This window comes from Ordospora colligata (assembly GCF_000803265.1).
Source record: "Ordospora colligata OC4 chromosome Unknown contig_12, whole genome shotgun sequence".
NCBI classification, from domain to species: Eukaryota; Fungi; Microsporidia; family Ordosporidae; genus Ordospora; species Ordospora colligata.
Window position 1 is genome coordinate 77,658 of NW_014575396.1, and position 21,693 is coordinate 99,350.

General features: G+C 40.9%; 16 protein-coding genes and 2 non-coding genes across 18 annotated transcripts; 9 read left to right on the forward strand and 9 right to left on the reverse strand.

Moving 5' to 3' along the window:
* Positions 1-27: 27 nt before the first annotated feature.
* On the reverse strand, positions 28-2,163 carry M896_120670 (Sec23-like protein transport protein; the record flags this gene model as incomplete). Its single annotated transcript, XM_014707403.1, has 1 exon — positions 28-2,163. One exon carries the CDS (start codon positions 2,161-2,163, stop codon positions 28-30), a length of 2,136 nt encoding a protein of 711 aa, XP_014562889.1.
* A 139-nt stretch (positions 2,164-2,302) lies between these two features.
* Positions 2,303-4,354, reverse strand: M896_120680 (minichromosome maintenance protein; the record flags this gene model as incomplete). The annotated part of the gene is made up of 1 exon (XM_014707404.1): positions 2,303-4,354. The coding sequence occupies one exon, from the start codon at positions 4,352-4,354 to the stop codon at positions 2,303-2,305; it is 2,052 nt and encodes a 683-aa protein (XP_014562890.1).
* A 214-nt stretch (positions 4,355-4,568) lies between these two features.
* Positions 4,569-5,345, forward strand: M896_120690 (putative ribosomal protein S8; the record flags this gene model as incomplete). The annotated part of the gene is made up of 1 exon (XM_014707405.1): positions 4,569-5,345. The coding sequence occupies one exon, from the start codon at positions 4,569-4,571 to the stop codon at positions 5,343-5,345; it is 777 nt and encodes a 258-aa protein (XP_014562891.1).
* A 266-nt stretch (positions 5,346-5,611) lies between these two features.
* M896_120700 (DNA repair protein Rad51) lies at positions 5,612-6,610 on the reverse strand (the record flags this gene model as incomplete). Its single annotated transcript, XM_014707406.1, has 1 exon — positions 5,612-6,610. One exon carries the CDS (start codon positions 6,608-6,610, stop codon positions 5,612-5,614), a length of 999 nt encoding a protein of 332 aa, XP_014562892.1.
* Positions 6,611-6,791: 181 nt separating this feature from the next.
* M896_120710 (subunit of transcription initiation factor TFIID) lies at positions 6,792-7,118 on the forward strand (the record flags this gene model as incomplete). The annotated part of the gene is made up of 1 exon (XM_014707407.1): positions 6,792-7,118. The coding sequence occupies one exon, from the start codon at positions 6,792-6,794 to the stop codon at positions 7,116-7,118; it is 327 nt and encodes a 108-aa protein (XP_014562893.1).
* Positions 7,119-7,266: 148 nt separating this feature from the next.
* On the reverse strand, positions 7,267-8,757 carry M896_120720 (AAA family ATPase; the record flags this gene model as incomplete). The annotated part of the gene is made up of 1 exon (XM_014707408.1): positions 7,267-8,757. One exon carries the CDS (start codon positions 8,755-8,757, stop codon positions 7,267-7,269), a length of 1,491 nt encoding a protein of 496 aa, XP_014562894.1.
* A 242-nt stretch (positions 8,758-8,999) lies between these two features.
* M896_120730 (HrpA-like helicase) lies at positions 9,000-10,997 on the reverse strand (the record flags this gene model as incomplete). Its single annotated transcript, XM_014707409.1, has 1 exon — positions 9,000-10,997. One exon carries the CDS (start codon positions 10,995-10,997, stop codon positions 9,000-9,002), a length of 1,998 nt encoding a protein of 665 aa, XP_014562895.1.
* A 352-nt stretch (positions 10,998-11,349) lies between these two features.
* M896_120740 lies at positions 11,350-11,455 on the forward strand. The gene has a single exon (XR_001377310.1). It is a non-coding gene; the product is annotated as a U5 spliceosomal RNA (small nuclear RNA).
* Positions 11,456-11,500: 45 nt separating this feature from the next.
* M896_120750 (putative ethanolamine-phosphate) lies at positions 11,501-12,472 on the reverse strand (the record flags this gene model as incomplete). Its single annotated transcript, XM_014707410.1, has 1 exon — positions 11,501-12,472. The coding sequence occupies one exon, from the start codon at positions 12,470-12,472 to the stop codon at positions 11,501-11,503; it is 972 nt and encodes a 323-aa protein (XP_014562896.1).
* A 54-nt stretch (positions 12,473-12,526) lies between these two features.
* Positions 12,527-12,683, reverse strand: M896_120760. The gene has a single exon (XR_001377311.1).
* A 146-nt stretch (positions 12,684-12,829) lies between these two features.
* M896_120770 (methionyl-tRNA synthetase) lies at positions 12,830-14,461 on the forward strand (the record flags this gene model as incomplete). Its single annotated transcript, XM_014707411.1, has 1 exon — positions 12,830-14,461. One exon carries the CDS (start codon positions 12,830-12,832, stop codon positions 14,459-14,461), a length of 1,632 nt encoding a protein of 543 aa, XP_014562897.1.
* A 96-nt stretch (positions 14,462-14,557) lies between these two features.
* M896_120780 (subunit of U2 snRNP spliceosome) lies at positions 14,558-17,287 on the forward strand (the record flags this gene model as incomplete). Its single annotated transcript, XM_014707412.1, has 1 exon — positions 14,558-17,287. The coding sequence occupies one exon, from the start codon at positions 14,558-14,560 to the stop codon at positions 17,285-17,287; it is 2,730 nt and encodes a 909-aa protein (XP_014562898.1).
* A 172-nt stretch (positions 17,288-17,459) lies between these two features.
* M896_120790 (uncharacterized protein) lies at positions 17,460-18,488 on the reverse strand (the record flags this gene model as incomplete). The annotated part of the gene is made up of 1 exon (XM_014707413.1): positions 17,460-18,488. The coding sequence occupies one exon, from the start codon at positions 18,486-18,488 to the stop codon at positions 17,460-17,462; it is 1,029 nt and encodes a 342-aa protein (XP_014562899.1).
* A 139-nt stretch (positions 18,489-18,627) lies between these two features.
* Positions 18,628-19,098, forward strand: M896_120800 (uncharacterized protein; the record flags this gene model as incomplete). Its single annotated transcript, XM_014707414.1, has 1 exon — positions 18,628-19,098. One exon carries the CDS (start codon positions 18,628-18,630, stop codon positions 19,096-19,098), a length of 471 nt encoding a protein of 156 aa, XP_014562900.1.
* Positions 19,099-19,145: 47 nt separating this feature from the next.
* Positions 19,146-20,033, forward strand: M896_120810 (subunit alpha of translation initiation factor 2; the record flags this gene model as incomplete). The annotated part of the gene is made up of 1 exon (XM_014707415.1): positions 19,146-20,033. One exon carries the CDS (start codon positions 19,146-19,148, stop codon positions 20,031-20,033), a length of 888 nt encoding a protein of 295 aa, XP_014562901.1.
* Positions 20,034-20,125: 92 nt separating this feature from the next.
* On the forward strand, positions 20,126-20,326 carry M896_120820 (uncharacterized protein; the record flags this gene model as incomplete). Its single annotated transcript, XM_014707416.1, has 1 exon — positions 20,126-20,326. The coding sequence occupies one exon, from the start codon at positions 20,126-20,128 to the stop codon at positions 20,324-20,326; it is 201 nt and encodes a 66-aa protein (XP_014562902.1).
* Positions 20,327-20,361: 35 nt separating this feature from the next.
* Positions 20,362-20,697, reverse strand: M896_120830 (HS6-type ribosomal protein; the record flags this gene model as incomplete). Its single annotated transcript, XM_014707417.1, has 1 exon — positions 20,362-20,697. The coding sequence occupies one exon, from the start codon at positions 20,695-20,697 to the stop codon at positions 20,362-20,364; it is 336 nt and encodes a 111-aa protein (XP_014562903.1).
* A 79-nt stretch (positions 20,698-20,776) lies between these two features.
* Positions 20,777-21,685, forward strand: M896_120840 (uncharacterized protein; the record flags this gene model as incomplete). The annotated part of the gene is made up of 1 exon (XM_014707418.1): positions 20,777-21,685. The coding sequence occupies one exon, from the start codon at positions 20,777-20,779 to the stop codon at positions 21,683-21,685; it is 909 nt and encodes a 302-aa protein (XP_014562904.1).
* Positions 21,686-21,693: the final 8 nt, after the last annotated feature.

A 21,693-nucleotide genomic window follows, 5' to 3' on the forward strand; every position in this document is an offset into this window, starting at 1 on the left:
CAAATACACATACAAAACACAATCTCTTTATTCGTTATTCGAAACAACTACCCTTCGCAACGCCTCCTCAAACTTCTCATAATTGATGTTCTCCGTAATAATCGAACTTCCTCCGCTGGGATTCACATAGTGGTGGATAATCCTTTGTTGAGATTTGTTGTGCTCTGTGATACAAAATTGAGGTGATGGAAGTCGGTACTCGCATAAACTCTTTGCCATCTCCTCACTTCTGTTCAATGCACGCTTAAGTGACTCATAATCAGGCTCCTCATGGTATCCCTCACTCACCCACTCCGCAACATACTCCCCTCTCCATACAACTACGTTATGGAATGTATCCATAACAAGAATCACATCGGGCTCAAGAGACTTGCTATCAACCTCAACTGCTTCTGCACCCCTCTGGTAATGATAGGAAATAAGCGTTGGCTTGATAAGCCTCAATGCATCATTCACTCTCTGGTTGTATAGCAAACTGAAGTAATATGCCGTCTCATCTGCAGAGTTGTTTTCTGTTTGAACTAGTAAGCTCCTTCTGAAAAAAAACATAAAGTTCGGATAGTATGCCATAGCATCCGGAAGCACAAGTGTATTTGGATCTCCCTTGTCATACTTAGCAAACGCTTTCACAAACCTTATAAGGCTCTTGTCAATCATCCGCTCACAGTCCTTTATCTCCTCGTGCTTTTTCATCAGCAAAAGCCTTGCCTGGAAAACAGTTGCTGCCTCCTGGTCAAACCTAGACACCACATCCTCTCGATATTCCATAAACATCCTCGAAAACGTCGTCACACGCACTAATAACTTCTTATCACTTCTCTGATACTGCGTAATCAACTGCACATATCCAAACTCCCCACTCTTTATCTCCGACTTTGTATCTGCTTTCCTGTCTAACAGCACTGATATATTGCTTGTACGGAACATGCTTCCCATTCTCCAACTCCCCCCAACCATCTTTCCCTGGCCAATCACTCCCTTATACTCAAGATTTTTGCTTGTCTTAACCAACATCTTTGCATTAAACCCTTGTTCTAGCCATCCTTCCTCGTCCTTATTCATAATCTTCCTGCATGATGATATATATATTTCTTTGTCAAAGTCCTGCGCCATTATCAACATACCTCCTGTCATTCCAGTCATTCTTTCCATGTAGCATATTCCAATATCATCTATTGTTGCTGCTAAAATGTCAAGGCTGTGTCCAACGTTAATCATCCTTTCCCCAAGCCCTTCATAGAACTTCTTGGCTGAAGACGCATACACTGAGTCACTCTCCACAGACTCATCACCTCTTCCCTTAACCTTGTACCTTATAGATGTAACTGTTCCAGGCCCAAACGTACACGGTCCTTGTGTAAACAGCATGTGCTTCACTCCCATGTTTGGAAAACATCCCTCCATTAACGACACACCCAACGATACCGCAGATCCTGTGCACCTCACCGGCTTGTATGCATTCAGCACCGGAAAAGGATCTCTCTCAAGCCCATTTATCACCTCATACAAAAATTCACTACACTCCGACTTCCTTCTAATAAATTTCCCATCATGCATATTTTCAGGCTTTCCAGACATATTCAATAACTTCGCTACTTCCGCAGTATACTCCTTCTTACCTGAAAACAAATGAACCCTTCTAGGTCGCTCTCCACTGAGCTCAAGCAGTTCTACATTCGTTCCATACTTAATAAACCCAACAAAGCAATCCTCAGGTATTCCTTCCATCACAGTCCTTAGTGCATCAATAAGTAGTGCATGTCTTTCCTCATCAAATGTGCACGTGTCAACAATAAACAAAAACACACCAGGAAACACACCCTCCCTGCCCAGCACATACTCAACCGTCGAGTTGTGTCCAAGTAGCTCAGGTAGCAGATTGTCAGGCGATATACCTCTTGCATGGCTTGGAAACGTCGTATTTCCTTTGCATATCACACAATTCCAACTTTGTCTTGCAAAATCAATATTACAATACGGATTCAAAACACTCCCACAGCTCATACAGTATATGGGCTCACACTCAAGAGCCCCAGCTTCTTGATGGATATTGTACATGCAAACCAGCGGGACCTTGCTCATCATATCTCCTCTCACCGGCCATCCATTCCATGTCAGTCGGATCCCATCACTCTCCTCTATGTTTCTGATCTCCTGCTCCATAAAGGGCTAACAAAAATTTCGATAAACATCCTTCAATCAGATCTCCTTCGCTACCCCGTGGTTCAATACATCACTTACTGCTCTCATAAAACACAGTAGCTCTCCTACCCTTCATAAATAACTATAAAACAATCTCTCATCAGATTAGTATCTTGTACATGTCCTTTCCTTTCTTAATCAGCACGCCATTGTGGTTCAACATCTCTATAAACTCATCAACATTCTTTTCACTATTAGACTCGCCCATCATCTCGTAAAGTAATTCTTTGCTAATCAATCCTTCTCCATTCGTGTGTTTATACTCTCTAAGCATCTCATTGAAACCTTTGCTTTTCTTCCTATCAACTACCATCTTCTTCCTGTAAGACCTTGCTCTTTTGTACAGCTCCACACTAAATAGCGCGTCTGCCTTCGTGGCTATGCTCCGCAGCTCCATCTTCGCCCTCGCTTCTGCAAGCCTTACCAATGCCTCAAGATCTCTTGTACCTGCTCCAAACTCCTTTCTTATCTCTAAATAATACTCCTTCAGAGCATCCTTTGCAGACTTGCTAAGCATCGGAAACACATTCCCTCTGGCATACAGTATGTACTTCCTCAGCACATCACATGAATATGCATCGCCTCCTTTCCTCTTCAAATCCTCAATGAATCCATCGCTTTTGATCAACTTGACTATCTCATCAATCTGCTCCTCAGGCACATTAGCTCCCTGCCTCTTCTTGAGAATCCTTGCTGGTATTCCCTGGCATTCGTCCTCAGCCAGATCGTCCAAAAGAACAAAAACTAGATCAAATCTCGATAACAATCCACTATCAAACCTTACATTCTCCTCCATACCCTTAGTTCGGTCAAAATGCCCATGCCTTGGATTCGTTGCTGCAACAACTGTGCTCCTCGTAGGGATGCTGCATATCACTCCTCCCTTTGCAACACTCACTCTCTGATCTTCCATCGCCTCAAAAAGAACCGCGTGGTCATCTATCTTGTCAAACTCATCAAGGCAACATACTCCATTATCTGTAACAACAAGTGCTCCGGCATCAGCCATGTATTCCCCAGAAATCGGATCATGTGTCAATGAAACAGTCAATCCTGCAGTTGTTGCAAAGCTGCCGCTGACATAGCTGCTTTTCGGAAGAGCTACACATGTGTTCAGAAGCAGCCTACTCTTCCCAAGTCCAGGATCTCCAATTATCAGCACATGTATCTCAGAGCGCACCAAGTGTTGCCTTATGCTTTTCCGTGTCCCTCCAAAAAGCGCAAGCATCAACCCTGCTTTGATCAATTCATTTCCATAGACAGTCGAGTAGAAACACTCAATAAATAGATTCATTATTCCTTCCCCTTTCGCTATTCTTCTAAACTCCATAAAGTCTGCTCCCTGGCATTCCAGATTTTCAACAAATAACCCTTTGTTCTTCACAATCTGAATGTTATTCACCTTTACAACTAGCTTGTATAGATTCTCGCTTTCAAGCTCAACTCCAAGAACACCAACAACTTGTACTATATCCCCAGGTGCCATTGTACCTACAAAATCATCATTGAGTATACATTCCATCATTTTGGGCATTCCGTTGCCAGTCTCTCCTTCTCCGCTATAAAGCTCTTGTATCTTGATGTCTTGTGTGTCCATGCAATACATTCCAGGTGTTGCCTTCAGTGGCACAAAAACCTTCGAATTGCACATCGCCCTACATCCCCTGGGTGGCCTGAAGATGTTGTCTTTCATGCTCACTACAAGCACCTCTCCACACTTTGAACACTCAAAATCCATCTTGGTGCACACAATCCTTCGGAATCCTACTCTACAGACAGTTCCAGATACAAACACAAGCTTTCCGAGGCTCGTTCCATCAACATCCGCAAATCTGCTTTGGCATCTGAATGTTATTATCCTGATGTGTATCTTAATGCATAAATGTCCTGCATCATATAAAATTTCAGAAAGTGCGCATGATATGCATGAAAGCATATTTCCTGCATTTGAATCAAGATGCTCCTTAGGTACAAGTGCTTCTAGAGTCTGTATAGACAATTCGTATATCTTTGATGTAGCAATCTCCTCAATGTCTTGCAGAGAAAGAATATTATTCAACTTATCTTTTATATCTGCCACAATCTGTACAAGCTCGTTGAATGCCGTTAACTCCTCTTCTGGAAAGTACACGGCCCATGTCTGAATGTGCATGGCTTAGGGCCTATGAGATTGGAAATACTGCAAAAGACATTCCATTAGGATTATAAAGAAGTATATGCAAATATAATAATCTGTTTTGATTATGCTGTACGTGCATTCTGTTAAATTTGTCAACATTTATGCACATTTATTCACACATATAAGAAGTTGTCATTATGCATGTGTGAAGATGCGACGTACAAATGCTGATTTTTTCCCCCTATACATGCCACAAAATGACTTTGTAGAAAGATATGTCAAGAAGCATGGCAGAAGACTCGACTATGAGCTCAAGAAGTACAAGAAAGAAAGAAGAGAGGAAAAGAGTGTTCAGAAGAAGGCAAGGATACTGATTGGGTTGAAAGCAAAGATGTTTGCAAAGAAACAGCATGCAGAGAAAATACAGTTGAAGAAGGATTTGAAGATGAAGGCGTCGAAGCAGAAAGACGTAGAGGTCAAAGTAGAACACGATCCACTGCCACACTTCTTATTGGATAGAGAAGTTAATGAAAAAGCGAGGAGCATCAACGACAAGATCAAGCAGCAACGCCAAGAAAAAGGATCGAAGTACTCAGTTCCGATACCGAAAGTTCATGCACTTCCTGAAAAGGAGGTGTTTGGGGTCGTTGCGAGTGGAAAGCGTAATTCGAAGCATTGGAAGAGGATGGTGACAAAGCCATGCTTTGTTGGAGATGGATTTACAAGGAAGCCGCCAAAGTTTGAAAGGTTCATAAGGCCAATGGCAATGAGGTTCAAAACAGCACATGTGAACTACCAGGAGCTGAACTCCACATTCAATCTGAAGATACTTGGAGTAAAGAGTAATCCACACTCTGAAATCTATACAGGGCTTGGTATACTGACAAAGGGTACAATTGTGGAGGTTGATGTAAGTCCTCTTGGCTTAGTCAATGGAGCTGGAAAAATCATTTGGGGAAAGTATGCGCAAATAACGAACAAACCAGAGAACGATGGGTGCGTGAATGCGGTCCTTCTTTCGTAGACTCTTGCTGCATAGCACAATGATTTGCCTTACAAATGAATAATAAGGTTGATAGTCCATAGATAATGCAAATGAACAGTAAATGGATATAACCTGTGGATCATTCAAATGAACAGTAAGGTGGATCATGCAAATAATAGTAAGTGGATAACACGTAAATAATGCTGCAAAGCATAATTATGCATGACATCCAAAAACGAATAAAATCTTCAAACACATATTTTGAATTGCTTTATTAGAAGATGTGATTTAAACATCTTCAGAGTTCAATCATCTGTATCAGTCACACCTTCAGGAGCAATTGTAAACGTGGCCTCGTTTTCTGGGCAACACGGCGAGTTGTATATCTTGCATATCCTTGTTTCTCCTCGACCTTTACGCAGGTAAAGTCTAGTCGTGCTTGCGTGTGCCATTATATTTCCTCCAATCGGCTTCTTCATGTCTCCTGCAAACATTGCTGCGGCTCCATCAACATTCGATACAACTTGGTTTGTAATCACAACAGCCACACGGAACGTCTCTGCAAGATTCACAAGACTTCGAAGATACTTTGCAAGATGCAGCTGTCTTGCTCCAAGCTCTCCTCGTCCACTGAAGTCCGTCCTGTACAACGCTGTTGCAGAATCAACTATCAGAACTGCATATTTCGACTCAGACATCATTGCAGACGCCTTGATTAGAAGCTGCGACTGATGATCAGAATTATATGCACGTGCATACGATATGTTGTCCAGTACTTCATTCGGATCTAAGCCAAATCGCTCTGCAATTGGAAACAACCTTTCAGATCGGAACGTCCCCTCCGTATCTATGTACATCGCCTTTCCACCTGCTCCTCCCTGTTCTACTGGCAACTGGCAGGTAACTGCAAGTGTGTGGCATATCTGTGTCTTTCCTGTTCTAAATTCCCCAAATATCTCAGTTATGCTTCCAGACTCAAATCCTCCATTCATCAGCTTATCAACCTCAGAAGACCCAGTAGTTAGATACACAAGCTCGGATCTCCTCTGATGGTATTCTGAAGCAGTGGTAAACCCCATAGGAACCAGCTTTGCTGCCTCCTTGATCAGTTTATCTACCTTCACATCTGAAAATCCTTTGATCGACAGCAACTGCTTCTTCGGTGCAAATGCCAACGACTCAACCGTAGTAAATCCGGCCTCAACCAGCTTTGCAATGTCTCCCGCAAGAATCCCTCCGTTCTTCAGCTCAGAGATCGAAATACTTTCCGACTGATACTCTGTATCTTGAAAAAGCTCACTCATGGGCGTTTTTTTGATTCTGCATTAATGCACATATTCAATATACATGAGATTGCAATGCATTTGTCATTAGTCACTAATTAGCATCACAATAAAATCATTCACATACAATATCACAATTCACAAATGCTCACATATACAACACAAATGCAATAATAACTAAAAACACAATGCCACTCGCCCCATGAAAGAAGACGAATTCAACGAGCTCAAGCACAATCTTGAAAATTACATCCCGCTGCTCCCAGAATCAGTTATAGACCATTACATGGAGAAAGCAGGCGTGGTCACATCTGATCCAAACATGAAGAAGCTTGTTTCGCTTCTGGCACATAAGTTCATCACCGATGTTGCCATATCATCCAGACAGTACCACAAAATCAATCAAAAAGCTGCACAGAAGGACAAAAGATTCGCAAACGAAAAAAAAACAACATTCCAACTCGCTGATCTTGAAAGCGCTCTAGAAGAAGTTGGAATAAACATATCTAGGCCACACTATTACATCTAGCTCAACAGAGCTACACTTCAAACCATTCAATTATAATAAAACAAAACTTGCATAAACTCATTTATCAATCCTTTTATTATATCTGTGCAAACATCCTGCCATCAAGACATATAAATAAAGCAACGCATAATCCTGACGCATTCATTAATTAACAACTACGGTTACGGATCTTATGAATACTCTTCTTGGTGGGCTGATTCTCCTTATGGTCCTTCTTTGGCTCCTCAAACCTCGGCTCCAGGAAGTAGTAGTCCCTTATTGACTTGTTCACATCAATCTTGCTTCCGTCAGATCCTTTCTTGTTTGGATCGGCATCTTCAAACTCCTTCCTAAGATCATCCCACTTGACTTCGTTAATCTTTCCATCGTTAGAAAACGACACCTTCTTCAGAATATCAACTATCTTAGACTGCGGCATTCCATTTGTAAGCTTAACAAGATCAGTGTATCTATCAGTTATACCCTGTGTGTTGTCACATAGATACTGCTCCAGAATCTCAAGTCTCTCGTCATCGTTAGGTGGTGAAAACTCATATATCGTTGAGAATCTCCTTTTGAATGCAGGATCAAGCTTGTCAAAGTGATTTGTCGCTCCAAACAAAAACACATTTCCTCGTAGGTCGTCGCAAGCTCCTCCAATCTGATTCAAAAACTCAGTCTGCGCTTTGATAGAGTATTCCTGCGAATTATCGTTCCTCTTCGAAAAGAACGCGTCTATCTCATCTATAAATACTATGTTTACCCAGTAGTTTGCATTCTTGGCTGCATTGAACATCACGCGAATGTTCTTCTCAGTCTCTCCAACATATTTGTCGTTCAAAATCGACGGCGTCACAAACACTATCCTCACAAGAGATTTCATTTCCTTCGCCTTTATCATCTTCTCGTTGAACTCCATCTGCTTGAAGCGCTCACTCCCAATCTGGTCCTTCATCTGCAGCATCTTCATGTTCAGATCAACCAGATACACAAGCTTCTTCATAAAGTGAGTCTTTCCAGTCCCCGGTGGTCCATGGAACAAAAAGTTCCTCTGTGTAGTCTCAATACTTCTTTCAAGATCCTTCAGATTCAGTGTTCGCATCATATTCACCATTCGTGTCATGTGCGAAACCACCTTCACCATCATGTCAGTCTTTCCAAAATAAGTCACTTCGTTAAACATACTTCCTTCCTTAAATGACAGTATCTTTGCACGCTCTTTGTCAGAGCTCGACATATTCCCATTTGATTCTCCTGCACTCTCTTCTCCTTGCATGCTTATCATCTTGTATATCAAATACGATACAATCACTATCCCAATCAGAAAATATACCAGCGACTTCATTCCTGTTCCATCGCTCTTTCTTCTAGCTCTACTGCTTACTGCTGCACTGTTTGTGCTCTTCGGTCCACTCTTGCTCTTCTCACTCTTCTTTCCATTCTTTACTCCAAAGTGTCGCATCATTCGCTGATACATCGCTGCTGCCATTATCTCAAACGACACATCCTTCGATCCGCCTATCCTCGATCCACTATTACTAAATCCAGATGTTGCATCAGCCATCTCCATCTTCTCTTCTTCCGTGTACTCCTCAATCTCCAGTTCGTCTTCTTTTCTCTGTTTGCTTCGTTCCATTTCTGCTTCTTGGCTTCCGTTCATCCTCAGATAGGGGTTCGTTTCCACCTTTACTATATGCTATCCCTCTTTCCTAATCCGCACCAATCGCTTCATTCCACATATCACCTCTCATCTCCCTTTCTCCTCCTTTCTCCATACCAATCCTATCATATCCCTCTTCCATTCTCAATAGCATGCACATTACTCTACTATTCATACATTAAGCATACATTTTTCAAGTTATCAGCTATACATTCATTAATAAACTCAATCTTATTACATATTCACTTCTTCGTAAATATATGGTTCGCTCCTTTCACAAGATCTTCTTCACTCACCTCCACACAGTGCTTCACATACTCCCTCCCAGTCTTAAACACACAGTGGTACAGTATATATTTAGCCCTTCTGTTAAACATATTGCTGGTGCTGTGCACATAACACTGAACTCCATGAAACACCGACACATACCTGTTGTCAACCATCTTCGCAATATTCATAAAATACCCTGCACAGAAAGACTGAACTACCTTACTCTCGTCAGACATGCTCTTCACATTGAGCATTGCCACTAACTGCTTCTTTATTTTCTGCGCTTGTTGCATTGCTCGTATATTCAAATACCGCTTCCGCAGATACGAAGCTGCAAAATTCGCTTCTTTACTTGATCTGTACACGCGCAGAAGCGAAAAATAGTCTCCTCGCACATCAAAATACTTCGTTCGTGCTTCCATATACTTAGGATACTCAACACTGCTCTTTGCAACATCCTTCCACACATTCTCAACACTCAGCATCGCTGCAATAGTACTTACATCCTCAAGACATCCAAGCTCACACGATGCAAGCAGTGATACCGCAAGCTCAGGCTCCACAGGAATCCTTGCTGCCTTCCTTCCAAGTGCTGTTATCCTTCCATTCTCCTCTATCGTCCTTAAAAAATACAAAAGCTCAAGCGCCTTCTTCACATTCGATACATCAGGCTTGTCGAGCATCTCAAAACTTGTAATATCCGCAATACCTATCGACTTCAGCAACAGTATTATATTTGCAAGATTGCTGCTAAGAATCTCAGGAATCGCATCCGTGTTCATCCGTTTGTAATCGTCCCTAGTGTATATCCTGAAAACTTTTCCTGGCCCTGTGCGTCCTGATCTTCCTGCCCTCTGCTTCGCTTGAGACTTGGATATCCATCCAATTTCCAATATGCTCATTCCAAGCAATGCAGAGTATCTCATCTGCTTGCTCCGTCCACAATCAACAATATATTTCATCCCTTCTATTGTTATCGATGTCTCTGCTATATTCGTTGCAAGAACAATCTTCCGCTTCTTCAACACCTTGAAAACACGCTCTTGCTTCTCAGGCGCAAGCGTACTGTATATACTACATATCTCAACTTCATTTGCAGGCAGAATGTTCAGTAATACCTCCTCGGCATTGTTGATCTCGTCCTTCCCCGTCAGAAACATGAGTATGTCTCCTGGTCCTTCATTCTTGTGGATCTGAATCACCGTCTTCAGTCCCTCGCTCAAGTAATCGTCTCCACATCCTTTCTTCATGAAAAAAATTTCAAGTGGAAACATCTTGTGTCTTATCTCAATCCTTTGACATCCAAAAAATGAAACAAACTTTTCACTACTCAGAGTCGCACTCATCACAATCACCCGGAAGTCCTTCCTTTTCTTCAGTATCATCTTCAAGTATCCAAGCAGCACATCAATATTCATACTCCGCTCATGTGCTTCATCGATTATCACCATATCATATCCGCTCAGATTCTTGTTGTCGTTGATCTCTCTCAACAGAATCCCGTCTGTTACATACTTCAGCCTTGTCTTCTTGCTACTCATGTCATCAAACCTCACTGAGTATCCAACCTCATTTCCAACACTCACTTTCATATCATTAGCCACTTTCTTAGCAACACTTATTGCTGCTATCTTTCTTGGCTGTGAACATACTATCTTCTTATACTGCTGCAAAAGATATCTGGGGATCTTCGTTGTTTTCCCACATCCTGTGTTTCCCTGCACAAGTATCACTTGATTCGTTTTCAGCTTCTCAAATATTTCCTGCATCTTATCCTCCACACTCTCTTCTACATCAAGTACACTGCCTCCATCTGCTTCTCCAAGCAAGTCCAATATCTCTCCCTTTCCAATCACTTCATCCCAATCAGTTTGTGCTTTCTCTGGAAATATCCCTTTCGGCACACTAAGATTCACCTCTATCCCAGTGTCTGTATATTCTCCCTTCTCCTGCTCTTTAATTAAGCGCATACTCATCAAAGGGTGTCTGCATCATCTCAGTTCTCTACACAATTAGTACTTCACTCCATAAAGTTATTCCATATTTTATATAAGCAACTTTATACTTTATGCGCATTAATATCAATAAATACCTATCTAAATCATAACTTCATGCGCATCCACTTAATGTATTGATAATTTTATGCACCTGAACACTTGATACATTCATCCACATTCCATCAAATAAACATTTCATATCTTCACAATTTCATCCATATTTCATATCTTCATAACCTAATATCTTCGTATCTTCATCCACACTCCATATACTCATGTACATCTGTCCCACATTCCATGACATAAACATCACTCATTAACACCCCTGGACACTCAGGTCGATAAGCACGAGTCTTTTGCCTTTTACTAAAGACTCCCATGATCTGAGAAACGTCCCACACAAATCTTTGGACTGCCGATCACTCGGCTTAATTTAAACATCTCCACCATTCAAACAATCACAACACAGCATTTATTCACACTTCCTTCGCAAGCCTTTTCTTCTGTCTTTCCACATAATTCTGATAGTTCAGTATTATCCTGTTGACTATATGCTCTGCAGACAAGTAGTTAAACTTGTTCTCTGCATAGCTGTGCTGTACAATCTCCCTGATCGCATCATACCTTGAAAGATCCTTAGAGTCAAACGAAGGCGCAACCACATCAATCCCATGAGTGGCAACAAAGTCTCGGTCAATGCAATATGGAGAAATAACAATCTCATCAACATACTTACAAGACATCAGCGTAAGCATCCTCTCCTTCAGGTTCATAACAGGATTGCTCTTCGTATACTCCTTTGTTGTCTCATTGTCGTGAAGTCCCACCACCAAGTAATCTCCCATCATCCTTGCTATCCTCAATGACACAACATGTCCTGCATGGAACAAATCAAAATTACCATCAATAAAAACAACCTTCCCTTTCCTTTCCCTCTTCATGTCTGCTTCAAGCAATCCCAATAACTCATCATGATAGTCTGTGTGTTCCTGCCCACTTTTATTCAATGTAAGTTGCCCTCCTCCCATATTGAGCAGCATTCTTCCAACCAACTCTGTAGTAGATATCCCTATAGTTCTCTCCACCTCCCTAAACATTCCTATGTCTCTAACCTGATGATACGAGTCTTGGTTATTGGAGTCAAGAACTATGTCATTCCCATGGCAAACTATATCAACTCCGTACTTCTTCATCATGCTCAGCTGTGTAACAAAAGGCACATCCTTTGCCACCTCATCGACATACCTGCATCCCTCAAGCATCTCATACCTTTCATCATTGTTCATCACAGGAAGCCCTTTCTCCTTGCAGATGCTCTCTGACGAATGTACACCTGCTATCAGGTATTCTCCAAGCTTCCTTGACTGATACAGCGCATTCACATGTCCATAGTGGAACACATCAAAACATCCATCGGTCCACACTACCTTCCTTGCTCGAGATGACATACAACAGGGGCTGCAAAGCAATAAAATCAAACAACAAATTACAATTAAAATGATGAGCATCTAAGAGTAAGCCTCATTCCGTTCAGTAGACCCATACCTAACAGCATTAATCTATTCAAATGATAAACACACCAATTAAGGCTGCCTTTCAGCTGCTTCCGAGGACTTTCCATGGAGTGTCTCCACTCCAACGCTGTTCTTCAGATGCTCATGGGCTTGGCATCTTTTGCATTTATATTGTTGCATTTACTCCGCTTTGGCTCAATATGCATAATTACTGCAGTTGAAATAATACCGTAGAAACTGCATGATCTCTGTTCATGTAATGCGCATAAACATTTTCACAAACCCCATATAATGAAAAAATTGATAACAAGCGCACTGCCATATGTCAATAACCAGCCTCATCTTGGAAACATTGTTGGCAGCGTCCTGAGCGGTGATGTATACAACAGGTACTGTAGGATGAAGGGTGAGGAGTCTATGTACATCTGCGGAACAGATGAATATGGAACAGCAATTGAAATGGAAGCAATAGCACAAGGCACAACGCCGCAAGAGATATGCAAGAAAAATAGAGAGATCCACAAAAGTGTCTATGAATGGTTTGGAATCAGGTTTGATCAATTTGGACATACATCGTCACCAAGTCACACAGAACTGGTACAACAGCTGTTTATGAAGATGTATAACAATGGATATTTCAAGGAAGAGGAGATCGAGCAGTTTTACTGTGAGCATTGCAAATTATTCCTTGCAGACAGATATGTCATTGGAGAGTGCAAATTCTGTGGAGATTCTCAGGCACGGGGTGACCAATGCGATGCATGTGGACACTCGTACAAGTCAACAGATTTGCTCATTCCGCAGTGCTCGATTTGTAACAGTAATCCTGTCATCAGGAAAACCAATCACCTGTTTTTTGATCTTGCAAGGTTCAAGCCTCGACTTGAAGAGTTGTACAAGGCAAAAGGACAGCAGTGGAGCCAGAATGCACAGAATATATTCAATCAATGGATGGCAATAGATCTATACCCAAGATGCATGACAAGGGACCTGAAGTTCAAATGGGGTGTTCCAGTACCATTGGAAGCATTCAAAGAAAAAGTTTTCTATGTATGGTTTGATGCGCCAATAGGATATCTTACTTTCCTGAAGGATCTTGTTGGTGATTGCTTTGAGGATTGGTGCAGGGAAGCTGAGCTTGTGCAGTTTATGGGAAAGGATAATGTGTGTTTTCACACAGTGATCTTTCCGGCAATGCTAATTGCAACTGGAGACAAACTTCCGCTGGTCAGCAGGCTCTCTGCAACTGAGTATCTACAGTTTGAAAACAAAAAGTTTTCGAAGAGCCGGAGACACGGGATTTTCGGACTTGATCTGGTGGATGGCAAGCTTGGAAAGGTATGCCTCTGGAGATACTATCTAATGAAGATACGCCCTGAGGGGACAAAGGATGCAAATTTTTCATTCTATGATTTCCAGAAGTCTGTATCTGGAGACCTGATTAACAATTTGGGTAATTTTGTTAACAGGGTGTTGAAGTACATCAAGCAGAAGTGCGCAGGACAAGTACGAATTGAAACACTTGATGAAAGGGATACGAAGTGTGTGACTGTGGTTAACGAGCTCTTTGAAAGATACAGGGAAAGGATGGATGAGATAAAGCTGAGGGATGGCTTGCAAATGGTGTTTGAAGTCTCAAGGATTGGTAATGAGTACGTGCAAGAAGGGGTTGGTGATGCTTCGAGAAGGAGTCATTGTTTTTGCTTTGGATTCAGTCTTGTGGTGCATCTGGCCAAGATGATGCATCCATTTATTCCTGAAAGTTCAATGAGGATGCTGAAGATGTGTGAGATTGAGTATGTTGAACCTAAACTGGACATGGAGATGAAAGTGTTTTATGAACACTCGATATGCGATGATATTGAGCCATTGTTTGAGAACTTTAGTCCTGAGCAGATTGAGGAGATGACGAAGTATGGGTGAGCATTAGGAAATTGAGTATTAAATGATTTGTGAAATATGTGTTATGAGAAGTGTATTTGAAACTGATGATTGGATGTCCTTGGAATGCCGAGTGAAATGCTGGATCATGGCGATGGCAATGATGAGCATACAGATAAACGCAATAAGATGAAAATAGAGATGGCAGAGTGGGAAGAAAAGGATGATTTAAGCACAAGAAGAGTAAGTAAGTGGGAAATTACGCCTAGGACGGCAACACAGTCAAAGAGGTTGAAATGGGATCAGACACCGTTGGGATACATCAAGATGGAGGAGGATGTGTGGAGTGGCGAAGTAAGCAGAATGAGTGCAAGATGGGATACAGATAATGCAAGAGCAGTGAGTGCAGTGTACTCTGAAATGTCTACTAGAGAAATCAATATGTGTCTTCCAAGCAAGGGATATAAGAGATATGATGTGGCTGATGCTGGTAGAGATGTTTATGATGGCATTGAGATGGCTGGGCTACCTGAAATACCTGTGGAGGAGAAGGACTTTTTTATGCCGATTTTTAGCCTAGGGAGTGAAAGTGAAGTTAATGTGTACAAAGGAATACTGCTTATGAAGAATGGAAATAAAGCCATGTGTGCACGTGGACTGGCGATTCTTAAGAATGTAGATACTGAGATAGCGCTGGAAGCTGTGATCCTAATGGGGATGTCATTGGAACTTGATGATGGAGATAAGATGAAGCTGGTTGAGATGCTAAAGGCATTACTTGAAGGTTTAGACATGTATAAAGTAAAGTGTTTGCGAGAGATTCTGTTTGTGTTGGGATCGTATTGCTGGATCAACCTACCAAGAAAGTTGCTGATGTCCACTCTAATGATGATTTATGCAAATGGAATTGAATTTGTAATAAGTAGAATTGAATCTGACTTTTCAAGCAAGGATTTTCATATCAGAGAAGTAGTTGGCAAGGTAATAGGTACATTTGCACGATGTTTTGAAATGAATGAAGTACTTGAGCTTCTGAACAATATGGGATCTAGTCAGAATGTGTATGTCAGGAAGTGCTGTGTTAGAGCAGTATTGGGTATTTGTGATATGCTTGGAAATGAAGTTTCTTTATATTTAGGGATATTGTTGGATGTTCTTTGCATGCTGATTCAGGATGGAAACAGGTTTGTGAAGATGGATGCAGCAAATGCAATGTCTTATGTGTTTAGTGTATTAGGTCTGCAGATATCTAGTTCGGATAGAATATTCCACTTGCTCAGAGATGAATTCGTTAATTCAAGGAACATTGAATCTGAGGCGCTGCTGAAGGCAATGTCCCATTTGTGCCATAACAATGTGGAGCGTTCCAGAGTTGTGTTTGATTTTTTGAGAGCATCTGGAGCAATTGACACAGGATGTGCCAGGATATTTGATAAGGTGTGCCTTATGATTGATAAGGAGGATGCATTTGAGTATTTTTGCAAATTGTTGTCTGTTATGTTTGACAGGGGCACAAAGGAGTATGAAAATGCAATAAGTGCGATGTGTGTGAAGATGTGTGTGGATTCTAGAGTCACAAAGATGATTCTTGCATACTACAGCGATCCCTGGAATGTAAGATTGGTATCCAAGATTTTCAGTAATGTAGAAAACCTGGAGTTTGATGTAGATGATGCAGACAAATACTACAGGTGTATTTGCAGTGCAATCAGACAGGATACTGTTAGTGTGAAGCATGCGCATTTACTGACATGTAAGCGCTTTATTGAGAAAAGACACACTGAAATGCTTGTTTCTGAATTTATTGCAATGTTGAAGGATCCTGTAATAGATACAAGAATCAGAGGACTTTGTGTATTGAGAAAAATTGCAGGGATATTGAGTAAAGCTGAGCTTGTGTTGTGTGGAAATCTACTGATGGAGAATATTACGGATGAAAATCAGGATGTATTATCGAATGTGCTGAGAACCATTTGTGTTGTATATAATTGCCACAGGTTCAGGCATGCTTCTGATGTGATATTGGGGATTTTACCTGTTATCAGGACTAAGGAGCAGGGAGTGACAGAATCTGCTGTTGAGCTCCTCTATGCCATTTGTGTAAATGCACCTGATGAATGTGCAATGGTTTCTAGCAAAGAATGGCTGAGGATTTCATATGAGCTGATTGATGTGTTGTCCTCGTGGAGCAGAAGAATGAGAAGAAATGTTATTGGCTGCCTTGGATGCATATCAAGAATTGTAGGTCCGCAGGATATCCTTAACATATTGATGGATGGACTTGAGTCTGAAAATAGATGCCAAAGAATCGGTGCGTCTATTGCGATTGCAATTGTAGGAGAATATAATGGATTTCATTCTGTCTTACCTACTCTACTGGCTGATTACAGAATACCAAGTGTATTTGTCCAGCAAGGGATAATTAAGGCTATGGAATGTTTTATGCAAAGAGTGCCTGATGTGCCATGGGAATATATTTATTCGATGGTTGCAGTGATTGAAGACGCATTGATGGATAAGGATCCAGCATACAGAAGTGCGGGAATTATACTTGTGAAACATGTTGTGTTGAATCACAGGAAAGTTAACACTGATGTGGTTTTTGTTACGCATTTGTTGAATATGGTATGGATAAATATTCTTGACAGCACACCGATAGTCAAGGCATCGTTTGATGAATGCATGGAGGCATTTTCTGTTGTGCTTACATCACGGCTTCTATACACGTATGTTTTAGGAGGTCTTTTACATCCTTCAGGCATAGTCCGGCAGAGATATTATGAAGTGCTTGCAATATTAGAGCACTTCGATAGCACAAGCCTTTCGCAATCGTACCTTCTAGAAAATGACTTTTTTATGCGCATGTAGTATAGCATTGTAGTAAGAAACATATAAATTTAATTCAGTGGATAAAGTGCATATACATATACAGCTCATGAATATAAACAAACCGTACTTGCAAATATACACGTGTGTGAATAGAAATAATTGTATTTACAAAAATAAAGAGTTCTTGTATATTGGTTTATATAAGTGAAGCTTATTCTGGCACATAATGGAACGGTTTAATTGCCTCTCCATTGGTGTTTGTAGATCTGGATTTTACCAGCTTTCTGAATACTCTCAGTGTATTCTTTTCTTTTGACACACACATGTCGATCTTCTGCTCATAATCCTTTTCTGTGTATCCAAATGGAAGTTGTGCCATGAACTTTTTGTCAATGCATTGTGATTTTTCATTGATTATCACATGCGACTTGTTGAAGTCCTTCCTATTGCAATATTTCACTCCCTCAATCACATTCCTTACTGTGTTGTATTCAGTCTTGACAACTTCAATCCCAGGTCCGGCCCAGTCTCCCCATCCTGGAAGGACTGTTTCTTCTATTCTTGGCGCCTCTTCATTTACAATCTGTTGTTTTTCATTCACAAATTCATTTTCATTCCCATCCTCACTTTCTTTGAATGCAAGCCTTACGAGTTCCTCCTGCTTGCACATGTTGTCTGTGGATTCATGCTCTCCACCGAAGCTAAATATCGGTGTATCGTTCCTTTCTGTCTCATTATTCTCCTTTTCAACATCTATTTCTTTCAATAACGCATCAGGAACCCGAGAAGATCTTTTTTGTACATCATGAGACTTTTCATGTGCATCACTTTCTTGGCATTTATTCTGAGTATCAATCGATTCATGCAATTCATTTGCAAGCTTCTTCATTCTTCTGATCTTCCTGTATGCCTTGCTCTTGATCCGCTTGATTCGCTTCATTTTCCTGTCAAATTCATCTTTGAAGTTTTTTTCATACTTTAACTTTTCAATATCGATCATCTTTTCGTTGTCAAGTACTCTTGACATCATCTTCTCAAGCGCAGTCTTTGGAATTATTTCATAGAAGTTCTCGCCAATGCTGCTCTTTGGCTTTCTTTTTGCTTGCTCCATCGCCATGAACATTTCTTCTCTTACAACAGCATATATGCCGTCCGTGATACTTGCATCATGTGATTCACCAGTAATCTGCCCTTTATCGAGTTGCAAGAGATCTGCAATTGATATTTTGTTGTCTGTCATGGGCTTTTCAATAGCTCAAAATGATGTGTTTTCTGTGGATGTAGGTGCATGACTATAATATATGCTATGCATATATGCAATACTTATTAATGCTGTTCTACAGAAATCCTGATCTACAGAAATCCCAATGCGATCAAGTATGACGTATTATGATATTGATGACATCATGCTTAATGAACAAAAGATTCCTATTACATTCAATCACACTGTATTAAACTTTGGGTTACTGGGATCAAGAGCGTGCAAGACTATTTCAGCAGGCAAGAAGGTCGATGCACCTTATTTCCTTGTTGGCTTTTTACTCAGAAATGGACATTGCAATCTTTCGAGTGAATTCAACAACGAGAAGGTGATGGAAGACATCCGCGCAAAACCCTCTGCAGTTGATCTAAGATCTGTGTGTCCATATTTTTTCTATCTGCATTCAATACTTGCAGACAGCAATGCTCTACTTGCTGAGTTCTTCTATGAACGAATAGGCGATTACTCGCCACTCATTCTCAAAGATACTTTCTCTGAAGACGATGTGTGGAAGCTTGAGATGACAGAAAGACAACTGATAATCCGAGCCAGAAGAATATTTCAGAGATTTAAGATATTCTTTATGTAAGAGTCTACTTCTGAGATGCCAATAAAATATTTTCAAAATGTTTGGCCATGCTGAAGTATGAATGCAGGCTCCATTCAAGAATTTATCCTAGAGAGGGGGAGCTTGTGATAGCAAGAGTTTCGTCAATAGATACTGATGGGCTGACTTTGGATCTGTTGGAGTATGGAGATGTACAAGGGCTTGTGCTATTGGGCGAGCTGTCTAAGAAGAGGGTAAGAACAATCCAGCAGGTAACAAAGGTTGGATGTATTGAGATATGCCTTGTGATAAAGGTAGATGAGGAGAAAGGGCATGTGGACTTGAGCATGTCAAAGGTTACAGACAGTGAGAAAGCATCATGTAAGGAAGCAAGTGCAAGAAACAAGCTCGCGTATTACATTATGGCGAAGGCATCAAGAAAGCTGGAAATACCTGTTTCTGAGCTTTATGAGAACATGGGATATGAGAAGGAGGTCGAGTACGGATCGCTGTATTGCTTTTTTGCAAAGGCTAAGGATAACGAAGGGATTCTTGCAGATGATGAGATTGGGATGACAATCAAGGAGCTGATAAAGGAGCAGTTCCAAGCATCCACATACAAAGTGCGTGCAGATGTTGATGTGCTGTGTGCAGCGAAAGGAGGTGTTGAGGCAATAAAGAATGCATTTGAGGATGCAATTTTAATTGATCCAAAACTGGAGTTTAACCTTATAAAGACGCCTACGTACTCTATCACACGTGTGTCCAGTAGTAAGGATAAGGCATATGAGTCTGTGAGCAAGGCTTGCGAAGCTCTAATGCACAGGATTGCTAAAGAAGGAGGCACGGCAACAGTGGTGAGTCAAGCAAGACTGTATGGAGAGAAGACAAGGCACAGCCTGCTGAATTTTGAAGATGAAGAGAAGAAACTGCCTGAAGATGAATCAAGCAGCAACGAAGAAGATTCAGAACAATAAATAACTGTTTATCTCAACTAAATGCACAGTTTACTTTTGAATTTATGCCTGATCATCATGCAATGTAGCATGTATGAGTTGGATAGCCCCTGATGGATAACAAGATGATAATGCATGGCATTGTGGAATTTCTTGAGGATATCTGTGAATACAAGGGAATCATGTTTGATTATGGAGCAGATGTAGCAACTGGAAAGCAGGATTTTAACCAGGGCATGCTTCAGAGTAAGATCAGAATTAGTTATTTATTGAGTTTATCCGAAAAAGCATCAAAATCAAAGCATGATTGGTAATGCCATGCATGAACTTGCCACTTTTTATTATATCTCTACTGTTGGTCAAGAGCAGCTATTATAGCCTGAACCTTGTGCCTCTCCTGCATTCCAAAGAACACACAAGTGAATCTGTTTGGAATGCATGTCTTATCATTGACAAACACATACCTGATTCCTCTCTCCTCGCAAAGCGAAGGAAGATGTGTGATTAGGTCCATGGGTGTTGTATCGGCAGTCAGCACTAACAGACCTTCTGATTCATGCTCTATGTGCTTTAGACACTTCTTTATTCCAGTCACCAGTATGGCCTTGTTTGCATATTCACTGACCAAAGCGGCTATCATTTGCTCTGTTGCGCCCTTAGCAAGAGGATGTGCAATTGGAATCATTCTGGGCAAATTTTGAATGTAGTTAAATCGATAATGCCTGTATGGCAATAAATGTGTTTTGAACATCCCTCTGATTAGAATGTCTATCAGCAACTTCATGACCACGAAGGAGAAGGACTATGTTGCAGAATGTCTACGGAAAAACACTCGGCACTTCCGTGCAAACATAGACTGCTCTGCTCTATTTGATCCGAATGCAGGAAAGATTGAGGTTAAGGAGGAAGAAGGAGAGCCCAGGAAGAGTGTATGTTTGGTCTTTGGAAAGAAGGGGAAGAAGTCGTCAAAGGCATCCAGGATTTCGTTTGGAATTGAGCCCGAGTGTGCCAGAATAGAGCTCCGCAATACACTTATGCTTGAAGAAATAATTGACCTTTACACGATTAACAAGCACTGCAAGATAAGTGAAACTGATTTTGAAGAGAATAGAAGACTAATTGAATCAAGAATGCAATCTAATTTTGATGCGCTTGTTACGAACAGAAAGTTTTTCTGGTTTCTTAAGGATTATCTTATGAATGCAAATAATAGCCAAAAGCATGAGGTTCTGAACCATTTACAGAGAACGTTTCAGCATGTGAAGGATGTGCCTGCCTTCTATGAACTTATTGGGACATTAGTTGATGACATCCCAAGGATACCTTATGAAGACCTTGATCCTGGATTTGTCTCTACATTTATATTCTTTCCATGCGGAGTCATTCTAGCAACTCTACTTCTTCTACAGAACAATGAGCTTTGCAGCGTTATGTATGAGTCTACAGTCAGTAAGTCGATTGAATTGTACCCGAGTGACAGATACAGTTGGCAGTTTTTTTCGGTTCTAATTTCATTGGTTGATGCAGACAAGCAGAGTGAGATTGTAAAGCTGTTGAAGCCATGTATTATTGAAGCAGTTAATAGATACAATGAAACAGAGGAGTGTTATGTAAAGTTATTCTTGGATGCAATAGGAATCGGAATAGAGGAGATACAAGAGATACCAATGTGATATGTATC